The sequence below is a fragment of the Alligator sinensis genome, unplaced genomic scaffold, assembly GCF_000455745.1.
Source record: "Alligator sinensis unplaced genomic scaffold, ASM45574v1 scaffold137_1, whole genome shotgun sequence".
Taxonomy (NCBI): domain Eukaryota; kingdom Metazoa; phylum Chordata; order Crocodylia; family Alligatoridae; genus Alligator; species Alligator sinensis.
The window spans coordinates 721,894-735,186 of NW_005842545.1; the positions used below are offsets into that span (position 1 = coordinate 721,894).

At 55.8% G+C, this 13,293-nt stretch overlaps 2 protein-coding genes across 2 annotated transcripts in view; both read right to left on the reverse strand.

Annotated features, from left to right (window-relative positions):
• The window catches only part of KCND1 (potassium voltage-gated channel subfamily D member 1), a 12,433-nt gene extending 3,969 nt beyond the window's left edge, over positions 1-8,464 (reverse strand). Inside the window, exons 1-6 of the mRNA XM_006032054.3 lie at positions 8,230-8,464; positions 7,029-7,550; positions 2,540-3,258; positions 1,783-1,945; positions 644-727; positions 197-292 (exon numbers count right to left, since the gene is read on the reverse strand). Coding sequence (XP_006032116.2) covers positions 197-292; positions 644-727; positions 1,783-1,945; positions 2,540-3,258; positions 7,029-7,499 — 1,533 coding nt within the window. The 5' untranslated portion in view covers positions 7,500-7,550; positions 8,230-8,464. The remainder of the gene's footprint in view (positions 1-196; positions 293-643; positions 728-1,782; positions 1,946-2,539; positions 3,259-7,028; positions 7,551-8,229) is intronic.
• Positions 8,465-9,313: 849 nt separating this feature from the next.
• The window catches only part of GRIPAP1 (GRIP1 associated protein 1), a gene marked incomplete at its 5' end in the record, with an annotated part of 23,527 nt that continues 19,547 nt past the window's right edge, over positions 9,314-13,293 (reverse strand). Inside the window, 4 exons of the mRNA XM_025213668.1 lie at positions 9,314-9,905; positions 10,877-11,037; positions 12,376-12,469; positions 12,578-12,700. Of these exons, the coding sequence (XP_025069453.1) occupies positions 9,831-9,905; positions 10,877-11,037; positions 12,376-12,469; positions 12,578-12,700 (453 nt within the window). The remainder of the gene's footprint in view (positions 9,906-10,876; positions 11,038-12,375; positions 12,470-12,577; positions 12,701-13,293) is intronic.

Sequence of the window (13,293 nt, forward strand, 5' to 3'; positions counted from 1 at the left end):
AAGCCATAGCCCCACAGACCCTGCCCACCCAGACCCTGCCCCCAAAAGCTCCCCCACCATGGCAAGCTTACATTGCCCCCCACTAGCCTCCCAGTCCATCACAGTATCCCCATTGGCCTCCCAGTACCTTCCCAGTCCCCACCACTAGATTCCCAGTCCCCACTTTTAACCTTCCAGTGCCCACTTCCTAGCTCACCGTGGTCTTCTCCAGGCAGTGAAGCAGGTGATGGTGCTGCAACTCGAAAGTCGAACAGGTCCGTAGCCCAGGGGCCTGGGGGTGGCCGTCCAGCTCCTGGGGGTGGGGAAGAGGACGGACAGATGGATACCCCCCATAAGGTAGAAGTGGGAGGAGGGACTGGGGTGCTGGTGAAAAGGGTGTGCAAGGGATCCTGTTTTCCTGTGTGAGGCTTGTGCGAGGAGCCCCGTTCCCTATGTGAGGCTGTGCAAAGAACTCCTGTTCCCCGTGCAAAGGGATCCCACGGTCATGTGCAAGCCTCTGTGAGGAGCCCCATTTCCCTCGTGCGAGGCTGTGCAAGGGATCCCCATTCCCCATGCCAGGGCCCCAGTTCCCAATCCAAGAGGTCCCATTCCCTGGGCAAAGTCTGCATAACAGGGTCCCAGCACCATGCAAAGCTGTGCACACCTCAAGGTCGTTGCTATGCTTGTACTGCAGGAAGGCTTTGGTCGTCCCGCTCTTGGCCAGCCGGATCCGGGCCAGGCGCACCTTCTGTGGGGGAGGGGGGGTGATGGGCAGAGGCCATGCCCTAAGCCTTCCTCTGTGCACCCCCCATAAGCCCTGCCCCCTCCACTCCTGACTCCACCTCCTCCCCATAGCTCTGTGCTCTCTCTGAATACCAGCCCCTGCCCCCCCCACCCTATAGTCCTGCCCCTTCCCTTGGCCCCACTACCACCTCCCCATAGCTCAGGGGTAGGCAGCATTTTGCCCACAGGCAAGATCCAGCCTGCCAAGAAGTTTTACCTGACTCACAGCAGATCCCTCAGCCCTGTTCAGCCCAGCCTTTGGTGGGCAACCTGAGCTGTGGTACGAGTGGCCAGTGCCACTACCCCCAGACACCCAACAGAGCTAGGGCAGCACGGCAGCCAGATTCTACTTCCCAGCAGTGGCTCCTTCCAGCTGCTAGTGACACTGCTGCCACCAGACCTGGCCCCACTGCCTGGACATCCCAGCCTATCCACTCTGCATCCACTGCCAGCGGTGCGGTGGGATCTCCATGGAGAGCAGCCCAGAACCCCCACAGCCAGGGCACATTCAGCCAGGCACATGGAATGGAGCTGCAGGTAGGGACCAGAGTCCAGGAGCAGAACAGATGGGGCTGGTGCACGCACATCCCTACGACCAACACCACTTCCATGAGCAGGGGCGTTCAGGGAGCAGGTTACAGCTCTGCCCAGGGCCCTGGTCCCATGCTGCCATCACGCCATGGTCCCAGCCTCGGACGAGGGCCGCTTAGGCCCCTCCCATCTCTCCCTATCCCAGACATAGCTCCCTACCCACTGGGGATCCAGGCCGGTTCCATAAAGTAGTCTGGAGTCTTGGTGAGTTGTTACAGGTTGGGGGAGAGGGGATGCTAACCCAGCCCACAATAGCTCAGCGAACCTCCCTAAGTGGCTCCCCAGCCCAAATAATTGCCCGCCCCTGCCACAGCCCCTTTCTGCCCCTCCTGCTATAGCCCTGCCCCATCCTTCCCAACTCCATCCCTCCCCATAGCACTGCCTGCAGCCCAAACTCCACCCCCTTGCCCTGGCCCTGCCCCTGGGCACCTGCTGGGCACGGCGCTTGTCGGCACGCTGGTTCTGGTGATAGATGCGGCTGAAGTTGGAGACGATGACGGGGACAGGCAGCGCAATTACCAGCACCCCTGAGAGTGAGCAGATGGAGCCGAAGATCTTCCCTGCAATGGTGGATGGCACCATGTCCCCATACCTGGCCGTGCCAGACAACAAGGATCATCATCACGGAGGAGGAGGCAGAAGTCACACAATGACTCTCACTCCCGACCCAAAACCACCCACACAGTGCCCCTCACTCTTGACATGCAGCTCCCCCATATTGGTGCCCATCATTCCTGACCCACAGTGTACCCTATAGCCCCATGGTGCCCCTCACTCCCAAGCTGCAACCCCCCTGCAGCATCAAGAATGCCTATTTTAGGCCACCCTGGATGGGCTGATGGGCCCCTGGGGTGAGGAGCTGCGGCTGATGCCAAGTTTGAAGCCACATCAAATATTCATGGCTCTGTTTCCACTTCACTGGAGGAAGCCGGGAGTTGCCTTCACTGCAGAACCTAGGTATCTGGGCTCCCTGCACCCACCCTCCTGCCAGGGAACCCAGTTGTCCAGGCTCCCAGCCCCTCCGTCCCCATTCCCACTCCCCACCCCCAGCAGTTTAGTCAGCAATCAACACTCTTGGTGACTAACCATGTTAGACCAGGCCCCAGATGCCCTTCACTCTCGACCTGCAGCCCCCGCCCCACAATTCCCAGATGCCTGGGGTCCCTTTTCCTCCCTGCTCACTCACCCGAGTGTGGTCATGGTGACAATGGTGTACCAGAAAGCAGCGGGGATGCTGGTGAAGTTGGTGCTGGGTGTGCTCTTCTCGGCATAGAACATGACAGTGGCGAAGATGACAATGGCCATGGTAAGCGAGAAGAGCAGGAAGCCCAGCTCAGAGGCACAGCTCTGCAGCGTGTAGCCCAGGATGCGCAGGCCCTGGCTGTGGCGTGAGAACTTGAAGATGCGGAAGACCCGGAAGACCCGCAGTGTCACAAAGGCCCCACTCAGATCCTCGTTGTCTGGCACGGCCAAGCTGATGTAGTAGGGGAGGATGGCCACCACATCGATGACGCTCATCACGCTGCGGGCAAAGTGACACCGGCTGGGCGCCGCAAACAACCGCAGCAGGTACTCGCCCGTGAAGATGAGCACACAAGCTGTGTCCATGCAGAAGAAAGCCAGTGGGTAGCGGTCTCCACAAGGCACTGCCTGGGCCACAGCAGCAGAGGAAAAGGAGGAGGAGGAGGAAGAGCCAGATGAGGCACGGCAGGGGATGGTCTCCACCACGTTGGCCACCACAGAGACAGCGATGAAGAAGCCAGTGACATAGTAGAAGACCAGGGCTGTGGTGCTGGCATGGGGGTTCTCAAAGGCCCGCCACAGGCGCTGTCGAGCTGAGGGGGGTGGAGAAGCTGCCGATGGGGGTTGTGAGGCTGCTTCTGCCAGGCCTTCGGCCTCCTCATCCTCGGGGGCAGGGGGGATACAGGAAAGGGTCAGAGCTGAGCCAGTGTGGGGGGACCCAGGTGTCCGGGATGCAGAAGGGGAAGTTGGGCATCTGGTCCACACACACAGAACCCAGGCATCTGGGACACACAAATGTACGCGGATCCCAGAAATCTGGGGTGCACACAGGGAACCCAAGCATCCAGGACACAAACACACACATACAGAACCAGGCTTCTGGGATAGACAGACACACCTACACAAGGCATCCAGGAGAGATAAGACAGCCACATGCACACGCAGAGAACCCAGGCATCCAGAACAGGCAGACAGACACACAACCCCAGAAGTCCAGGATGGACACACATACAAAACCCAGGCATCCAAGACAGACAAACACACCTACATACAGGGAACCCAGGATGTGCGCACACGTGTGTATACTCACTTTCACTCCTGGGATAGACAGACACACATACTCAATGCATCCAGGACAGACAGACAGGGAATCCAGGCATCTGAGGGACAGAAACACAGTCAATGCAGGAATCCAGGACACCCAAACACAAAGCGTCCAGGACACAAACCCACACAGGGAATGGAGGTGTCCAGGGGACAGACGGACACATGGATACACACACATATATGCACAAATACACAGGGAACTAAGGCATCTGGGAAGCAGGAACCACAGGTTCTAAGCCTAACCCCTCCCCCCTCTCCCCCAAGGGAATTGGAATTCATGTCTCAGTCCTGCCCACCTAGTGGTTACCAGCACTTTCTCCAAGCCAGGGGCCCTGATCCAGAGACATTTAGAAAAATCTATCCCTCATTCGTAACCCCTGCCAGCATCTCCCACAGAAATCCTGAGCCAAAAGGGACCTCAGAGCCCTCCCCTCTCCCACCAGCTATGTGCTGCTACTGCTGCTGCATCCCATTGGCTGCCTGTAATATGGCCAAGTCCCAGGTAAGCTTCTCTAAAGATCCACGCTGGGGTGATGGGGGTAGATTGGGGGCAGAGTGTGGGCTGAGTAGAAGCCACCCTCCCTAATTTTTATTTACTTATACTGTACAAACTTTTGTTTTTTTACTGACCAAACAACAAACCTACTTCCCCACCCCCTTAGAGTCTAGGGTTGATATATCAAACTCCTGCATTTGAACTTGGCCCTTATCCAAGACCTGGGAGACAGGTTACATTGATGTGGTGTAATACATGTCAAGCAAGAAGTTTCAGTCATCAGTAAAAAAAAAAAAAAATGTGTTTGTCAATAAAAAGGTTAGGTCATTACTAAGCAAGCTTGGTCATCAGTAAAACAAAAAAAAAATCCCCAGCAAAACCCTAGTCCCTAGAAAAATAGGTCATCACTAAAAAAAATTCTGTCAGTAAAAGGTTTGGTCATTGGTAAGAAAAATATGGTCATAGATAAAAAGAATTCATCAGTAAAAACAACCTTGAGAGTGGAGTAAAAAGTGTGGTCATCAGTACAATAGTTGTTAGTAAAAAGTTTGTTGGTCAGTAAGATAAGTGGTTGTCAATAAAAAGTTTCACCACTGATAAAAATGATCTTGTAAGTAAAAATTAATCAGTTAAAACATGGTAGAAACAATATGTGTCAGTAAAACGAGATAAATAGAGAAAACAGTTGTTAGTAAAAAACTTTGGTCATCAGATTTAAAAAAAAGGTAAAAACAATTTAGTCATTAGTAAAAAACATTGTCTGTGAAAACACGCCACTAATGTGTCACTAAAAAGTTTGATCATCAGTATAAAAGTGTTAATTGTCAATAAAAACAATTTTGTCAATTAAAATGTGACTGTCAGTAAAAACATGGGTCATCAGTAAAAGATTTTATCATTTAAAACTAGTCAGGAAAAAAGTTTGGTCAGTTAATAAAATTTGGCATCAGTTTAAAAAATGTGATAGGAAAAACAAAACTGGTCATCAGTAAAAAACCTTTGTTGTCTGTAAAAAAAAATTTGTCAGTAAAAAGATTGTCAGTAAAGAAAATGGTTCATCAGTAAAAAAAATGTTCATTTGTAAAATTAAATGGTTTGTGAGTAAAAAAAAAGTGTTCATCAGTAAAATAAAGTGGTCTGTCAATAAAAAAAGTTATCTGGACCTGCATCCAAGGATACTGAAAGAACTGGCTGAACTCATTGCAGTGCCTCTGGCAAGGCTGTTCAAAGAGCAAATGACTGGAAGAAGGCTAATGTGATACCCATCTTTAAGAAATGGAAGCAGGATTATCCTGCTAACTATAGACAGTCTGGTCAGTCTGACTTTGGTCCTGGGAAAAAAATCTTTGAAAAAATTGTCAAGGAGGCCATCAACCACAACCACGTAACTGGTGGCATATTAAGAAACAACCAGCACGGCTTTGTCGAGGGGAGGTCATGCCTAACAAACCTGGCATCCTTTTATGACCAGGTAACTAACTAGCTGGGTATGGGACATGAGGTTGACATCATCTACGTAGACTTTAGCAAGGCCTTTGGTACTGTTTCACATGAGATTCTCTCAATTAAGTTGGAGGGTACTGGCCCTGACCAGTCTACAGGGAGGTGGGTTGGCAACTGGTTCAGAGACTGATCCCAGTGAGTTATAATCAATGGGATGGCCTCATTCTGGAGGATCATCTCCAGTGGTGTCCCCCAGGAATCAGTGCTTGGGCCCAGGCTCTTTAACATCTTTATCAATGACTTAGATGAGGGAGTGGAAAGCGCATTAATTAAGTTTGCGGATGATACCAAGCTGTGGGAAAATGTGGGCACATCTGAGGACAGCGTAAGGATCCAGGATGACCTTGACAGGCTGGTCCTATGTGCTGAATGCAATTAGATGAGGTACAATTGGGACAAGTGCCGGGTCCTTCATCTGGGTAGGAAGAACCTTTATCATAACGATATGATGAGTGGTTGTCTACTGGCTAACACTGAATATGAAAGGGACCTGGGGGTGATAATCAACCATAGGATGAACGAGTCAGTGTGATGAAGTTGCCAGTGGGGCAAATAAGAACTCTGGCATGCATCAGCTGATGCATTGCCAATAGATCCAGAGAGGTGCTCCTCCCCCTCTATTTGGCATTGGTGAGGTCACCACTGGAGTACTAGGTCCATTTCCGGGCACCGCACTTCAGGAAGGATGTGGATAAGCTTGAAAGAATACAGAGAAGGACCACCCCATATGATCAGGGGCCTAGAGGATAGGTCCTATGAGGAGAGACTCTGGGAACAGGGTTTGCTCAGTCTGAGTAAGAGAAGACTGAGAGGTGACTCGATAGCCGCCTACAAGTACATCAGGGGTGAACACCAAGATCTAGAGGAGCAGCTCTTCAGAAAGGCACTCCTTGAGAAGACAAGGTCCAATGGGCGCAAGCTAGTTGAGGGAAAATTTAGCTGGACATACAGAAAAACTTATTTTCCATAAGGGTATCTAGAATCTGGAACACACTCCCAGCAGAGGTGGTGCAGTCACCATCCCTGGAGGTGTTCAAGAGGAGCTGGACAATCACCTTGCTAAGCTCATGTGAACCCAGTTACCCCCTGCCCATAGCAGAGGAGCAGACTTGATGATCTTACAGGTCCCTTCTGGTCCTACTATTCTATGATTCTAAGTTTGGTTGTCAGTAAAAAAAAAATAACATCAGTAAAAAAATTAATTTGCAGATTGTCAATTATCTGTCTTGACTTAACAAATCCAGCCTTTGCCCTCTCCTACGCCTCCCCTCAGCCTTCTCCTCTCCCAACAACACCCCCCCCACCGTATCCTGTGTGGCCCCGCTACCTCAGCCAGCCGCTCAAGGTTCTCCTTCTTGCGGTCACGGTAGTCTTCCAGGCAGCAGTCACCCACCAGCTCAGGGGCGAGGCCATAGAAGCTGAGCTCTTCGTCATAGGCCTGGATGCATTCATGTCGGGGGCAGTGGAGGTGCCCAGTGCGGTAGAAGTTGAGTACATAGCGGAAGACCTCAGGATCACGGTCCAGGAAGATCTCACCAGCCTCCTCATCATAGAAGAAGTCCCGCTCGGCGCCCCCCAGCAGCGTGTCTGGGTAGCGCTCCAGCGTGGCCCGCCACGTTTCAAACCGCCGTCCGCTTACATTCAGCACCAGGCGCTCAGGCCCTGCCGTGGGCCGGGGATTGGGGCCATGGCCTGGTGGCAGGGGAGGAGGTGGGGGCAGGGGCTGCTGGGCCAGGGGGAGCCAGCCCACAGCTGCTGCTCGGGCTAGGGGGAGCCAGGCTGCCACTCCTGCTGCCATGCCGGGGGGACCCAGGCGTCCGTGAAGGGGCTAGGGGGTGGCTTAGGAACCCTACAGGGCAAGAAAAGGGAGCGTCAGAAGTCTGGGAATTGAGGAGATAGGGAGCTCTCAGGGACCCAAGAGTCCAGGGGATTGCTGAGGGGGGTGGGTGTCATCAAGGACCGAAGAGTCTAGGGATAATGGTGGGCAAGGCCTCACAGACCCAGGAGTCAAGGGTCTAGGGGTGTCCCAGGGACCCAGAAGTCTCAGAGGTTCCACACTGGGGAGATGAGCTGGGAACCTGGAGTGTGGGAGGGACGGTGAATCCCTGGACTGTAGGGCAGCAGCACTGGCAGGGAGATGCAAACATGAGGGAGTGGGGTGCCTGTAGTTGACAGCAGGGTGGGGGCTGGGAGCCCAGACCCTGGGTTCTCTCCCTGAAACTGGAGGGCAGTGGGGGCTGGGAGAGGGGGTGCTAGGAGCCCAGACCCCTGGGTTCTTTTCCCAGCTACTGAAGGGGAATGGGGGCAGACCTGGAAGCCCAGACACCTGGGTTCTTTTCCTAGCAATAGGAGAGGGCGGGGAGAGGGGCACTGGCATCCCGGATGCCTGGGTTCTCTGGGAACGAGGTGTGGGGAGAGGGGTTGCTGGGACCCAGACGCCTGGGTTCTCTACCCCAGGGGCAGGAGTGGAGCTGAGGAAGGGGCCCCGATCCGGCTGTCGCAGGGGCCCCGATCAGGCCGACTCTTACCACAGCTCCCGGCTCCGGTGCTGGCGGCTGCGGCGGCCCCGCCCAGCCCTTGCGGCTCCGGTGTCCCCGGGTCCCGGGAGTGGAGGCGGGGCCAGGATCCAAGGGTGGAGGAGAGAGGGAGGGAACCCAGGCATCTGAGCTCCGGCCCCTCCCGCAGCTGGAGAGGGAAGCCAGGCATCGGAGCATCCCTAAGCCAGCTCCTCACCCCTGCCTCTCCTCCCAGGGAACTCAGGCGTCCAGTCCCCTGCTCTCCCAGAAACCCAGGCGTCCAGGGTCTCAGCCCCCATGGTGGGGAGGGGTCTGTGACTCAGCATCCAGGGACCCAGGCAAAGATCGCCCCCTCCCCCCCCATAGCCCAGAGTCCGAATCAGCTCCTGGGAGACTCCTCCCCCCCACCCGATGCCCACAGGGCCATGCCAAGCTGTGGGGGCTGCAGATCGGAGGAGCAAGGGGCACTACAGGGTGATGGGAGAGCTGCGAGTCAGGAGTGGGGGCCCGGAGACCATCGCCCTCCAGATTGGCAGAGAACCCAGGCATCCAGGCTAACCCACCCCGACCCTGGTCCCCAGGGTTGTCTCCAGTTAATGGAGGCAGGCAGACCCATCAGCAACCTCCAGCATCCATCCTGCTCCAGCTGCCATCCCTGGCAGGAACCCAGGTGTCTGGGCCAAGGCCCAGCCCCCTCCTCCAGGTCCCCCCAGAGAAGGGCAGGCCCCCAATCCCACTCTTCACCCAGACTCCTAGGTTCCTTCTTCATTTGCCAGTGTACCTTGGGGCAAAGGTGGTGGCAGCTGGAAGAGCCAAGATACACCTGGCTCTGGGGCAGAATGGCTGAGGAATGGCAGAGTAAAACAGGCTGGGCCATGGCCAGCTCTGGGGGGAACAACTGAATAGAGCAGGCCACGATGTCAGCTCTGGGGTGGAACACCGGGGAAACAATGACATCCAAAGAGCTGGGCTGCACCCAGCTGGGGAGGGGGGAGGAATAACTGGTAAAACAGGCCAGAATGTGGTCAGCTCTGGGGGGGAATAACACAGCAGAAAGCCTCAATCCTTCCCCCAACAAAGAGACACAGAGCCAGCAGCAGTTTCAGGCTGTGAAGCTTTATCAAGACACAAGAGACAGAAGAAATTGGGGCCAGGCCCCTCCCCCCAGTCAAGACCCCCATCTTTGGAGGGTGGGGGAGGGGCAGAGAAAGTGCAGTAATCAAGAGAATTCCCTCCCCTGGGCTGAGAAACACCCCCCAGATACAGATACATCTGCTGGGGTGAGAACTTCTCTGAGGTAAAACACAGAAGGTGGGTCAGGGAGCTCATTACATAATTACCATATTATAACCCAGGCCATTTGTACAGAAGCAGTGAAGGGGCAGAGTCATGCTAATGAGAGGGGAAGGGGCCACCCAGGACATGAAGGGGTAAAACCTCCCCCCAATACTGATATGCAAATATATACATTCCTGGAAAGGGGGCAGAGCATTGGGGGGGGGGGGAATACCAAAAAAGGGAGGTGGTGAGAAGTGCAAGGCAGGCAGGCTCTGCCCCCTGATAGGCTCTACCCCAGGCACAGGCCCTGCCCCTACCCCTTGTGGTTGGGGAGATCATTCTGGGGGGTCTGGGCTGGGGGAGGGCCCTTTGCTGAGCCGGACGAGCTCCTGGGAGAGCACTTCCAGGTCCTGGGTGGGGAGAGAGAGGGAGGGGTAAGGACCCAGGTGTCCAGGGGGACGGACACACGCACACACACTCAGATGCACGCTGGAAGGGACCTCCAGAGGTGGTGGAGTCCAAGTCCCTGCCTATGGCAGGGGCCGCCTGCCCCAGGTCATCCCATACAATCCAATCTAAATCCTACGTGAAGACGCCCCCTCAGCCCTAACAGTGCAGATCCACAGGGAGAGCCAGCATCCTGCTTCTATGAAAGAGCAGAATCCCCCCAGTCTGCACCAATCTGACCGGGGGGGAAACAATTCCTTCCTAACCTCCAATCTGGTGATCGGTCTGACCCTGAGCAGAAGGGCAAGACCCTCCAGCCAGGACTGACTGGCTTTGCTTCCAGCTGGGGCACTGGCTCAACCCAGTCGAAGTCCCCAGCCTTGTCTGTACACCCAGTGCCTCTGGGGAGGTTTAAACCACCCTGACAGCAGGGGGAGGAAAAAATGGGGGTGGGCAGTAGCAGCCAAAGCCCAGAAGCAGGGAAACCCTACAGCAAGACAAAGGCATCACTACACCTCCATGACCTGTGGCCAACAATGGTGCAAACCCCTCCAGCGTCTGGGACACGCGCACACACGCGTATGGAATTCCAGCATCCGGGATACACGTGGGCGCACCCCCCCCACACAGAACCCAGGCATCTGACACACAGATGCGCACATGCGCAGAACTCTGGTGTCCGGGGCGCGCACACACCGAACACAGGCATCTGGGGGACACACCCACCCACCAGGTGTGCCCACCTCAGGTGTGAAGCTGCTGGGGAACAGCAGAGTACAACCCCACCTCTCCCCTCAACCCTGGCCCCACCCACACCCACACAGGCCCCGCCCAGTGAGCTGAGCTGCAGGTTTTGGTGAGCTGCTCCACTGGGCCCCTGTAGTCCCCTTTGCCCCATCCCCTTCCTCTTGGCCCTGCCTCCAGCCCAACCCACCTGACTGAGGTGCAAGTTCTTGGTAAGCTGCTCCTCCAGCAGGTTCTGCAGCTTCTTGTTCATCTCGCGCAGGTTTTCATCAGCCCCTGGGCGCACTAGCTCCCGCAGCGCTGCGCCCAGCCTGCGCTCTGGCCCTGCCCCATCTGGGGCCCGCGACACATCTGCAACAGGCCATGCATCAGGCATGCACCAGTACCACGCCCAGCTCTGCCCTGCCCTAACATCTCAGCCACACAGTGCACATGCCAGAGCCACTTCAGCCACATGCAAACACTGCGCCCGGGCCCTGCTCTAGCCCTTGTGATCCATCTGTAACATGCCAGAAACATGTTAGCCACAGGATGCAAAAGTCAGCAACATGCTACCCACACATCACCGTGTCAATACTGCATTCAGTCCCACCCCATCAGAAGCACAGGACACTGTTGCACCATGCCAACATGAGAGCACCATGCCCAGCCCCTGCTCCAACCCCACCCTAAGCCACGTCAGCAAGATAGGACACACATGACAAGAGTATGGGAAGGACGAATCAGCTTTGGCCTGACCCCTGGGGACCTGCAACATCTCCACCCACCGGCTCCACCCCTCCAGGCTCCAATTGGCCCCACCCCACTATTATCTGTTTCACCCCACAAACCCTTCCTCCCCTCCCAGACAACCCTGGCATCGGGCTCCCATCCCCCACTCTACTGGTTTAGAGCATGAAGGAGTGTTGAGGTGGGGCTGAGAGCCTGGACACCTGGGTTTTCTGGCTGGGGAGCCTAGGCTAGAGGGTGAGAGCCAAGAAGCCTGGGTCCTTTCCTGGGCAATGACAGGGAAAGACAAGCCAACCTGGAGCAAGGGGGAGGTTATTTTTAAGTTCATGAATTATTCACGATGTGCTGGGGAAGCTGGGCCAGAGCCACAGGGCACCACTAGCAACCACCAGGCCATTCCACCCCAGAGCTGGGAGCATCTCAGCCCTCTCTGTACCCTGTTATACCCAGCCATTCCCCAGCTGCCCCACCCCAGATCTGGGTGCATCTCAACTTCTCTTGTGCTCTGTTATACTCTGCTGTTCCCAGCCATCCCACCCCAGAGCTGGCTGAATCTTATCCCTATCTAAGCCTTGTTATATTTGCCTGTTAACAGCTGCCCCACCCTACATCTGGCTGCATCTGGGCCCTCCTTGTGCTGTTATGCTTGGCTATAATGCCATAAGCCTCACAGCTTCACCAACACCAAACCCTGTCCCCCCAACCCAGCAGCCAGACCTGGTCTTCCATCCAGGCTGGGTGCCAGAGCCGCCCGGATGAGTGTGAAGGCTGGCTGGGTGCCCAGCCCAAGGTGACCTCTGCAGTAGGAGCCAGGGCTGATCAATGGAAGAGGAGATGTGTGTGTGTGTGGGGGGGGAAGTTTCCCAACCCAGGCCTGTGGTACCCCTTGTTTCCTACCCATAGTCCCCCCTATAGCCCCATAGTGCCCCACACTCCCTGCCCAGACGCCTGGGTCCTCACCAATGCGGCTGTCCATTACATAGGTCTCGATGATGGTGCTTTTGCGGCACAGATCCTCAGCCATGGAGGCACTGCTCACCTCCAGGTGCTTCACCTGGTTCAGGCAATCATGGGTCAAACCAGGCCCTGTGCCACACTTGCCCCTCACTCCCAGCAGCCACCTCCATATTGGTGCCCCTCACTCCCAAACAGCAGCCCCCACCTTTTCCTCCAGCAGCCACTTCTGTTGTTGTGTCTCCGCCAAGCGCTGGAACAGCTCTGCTGCCTCATCCTCTGACAACTCAGCTGCCCGAGGAGCTTGTGACTGAGGGCTCCCAGTGTTCGACTACCAGGGGTCAGAGGTGGGGGTCAGTGAATGACAGCTGGGGCCTGGAGGGAGTGGGGCCAAGGGCTATGACAGACAACTGGGTTTGGGAGGGGTGGGGCTTGAGGATGACATGGAGCCAGAGGCAGTGACAGACAGCTGGAGCCCACAGGGCAGGATCCAAGGTGGACTAGGGATCATGATGGCCTGCTGGGGTAGAAAAGGGCCAGGGCTTGGGGAAAGGTGCAGGACCAGTGTCTGTGACAGACAGCTCAGGCTGGGAGGGGTGGGGTCTAGGGGAAAGGGCGGGACAATGGTCTCTGATGGACAATAGGGTGAGGGGCTGACAAACATCTGAGGCCAGCAAGGGGCAGGGAGGGCTGGTGATGGACCACTGGGTCTGTAAGGGGGTGGGGCCAGAGGCAGTGACAGACAAGGAGAAAGGGGACTTGCAGAAATGGGCAGGGCCAAACAGGTGGCAGTGGATAGGCTGAGAGAGGGGGCATGGCCTGCTTGGGGATCAGCCAGAGGGTGAGGCCACTTAAAAGGGCAGGGACTATGGAATGGGAAGAGTCTAAAGGGGTGGGAACCAGACTCCAACCCCTGCAAACCCG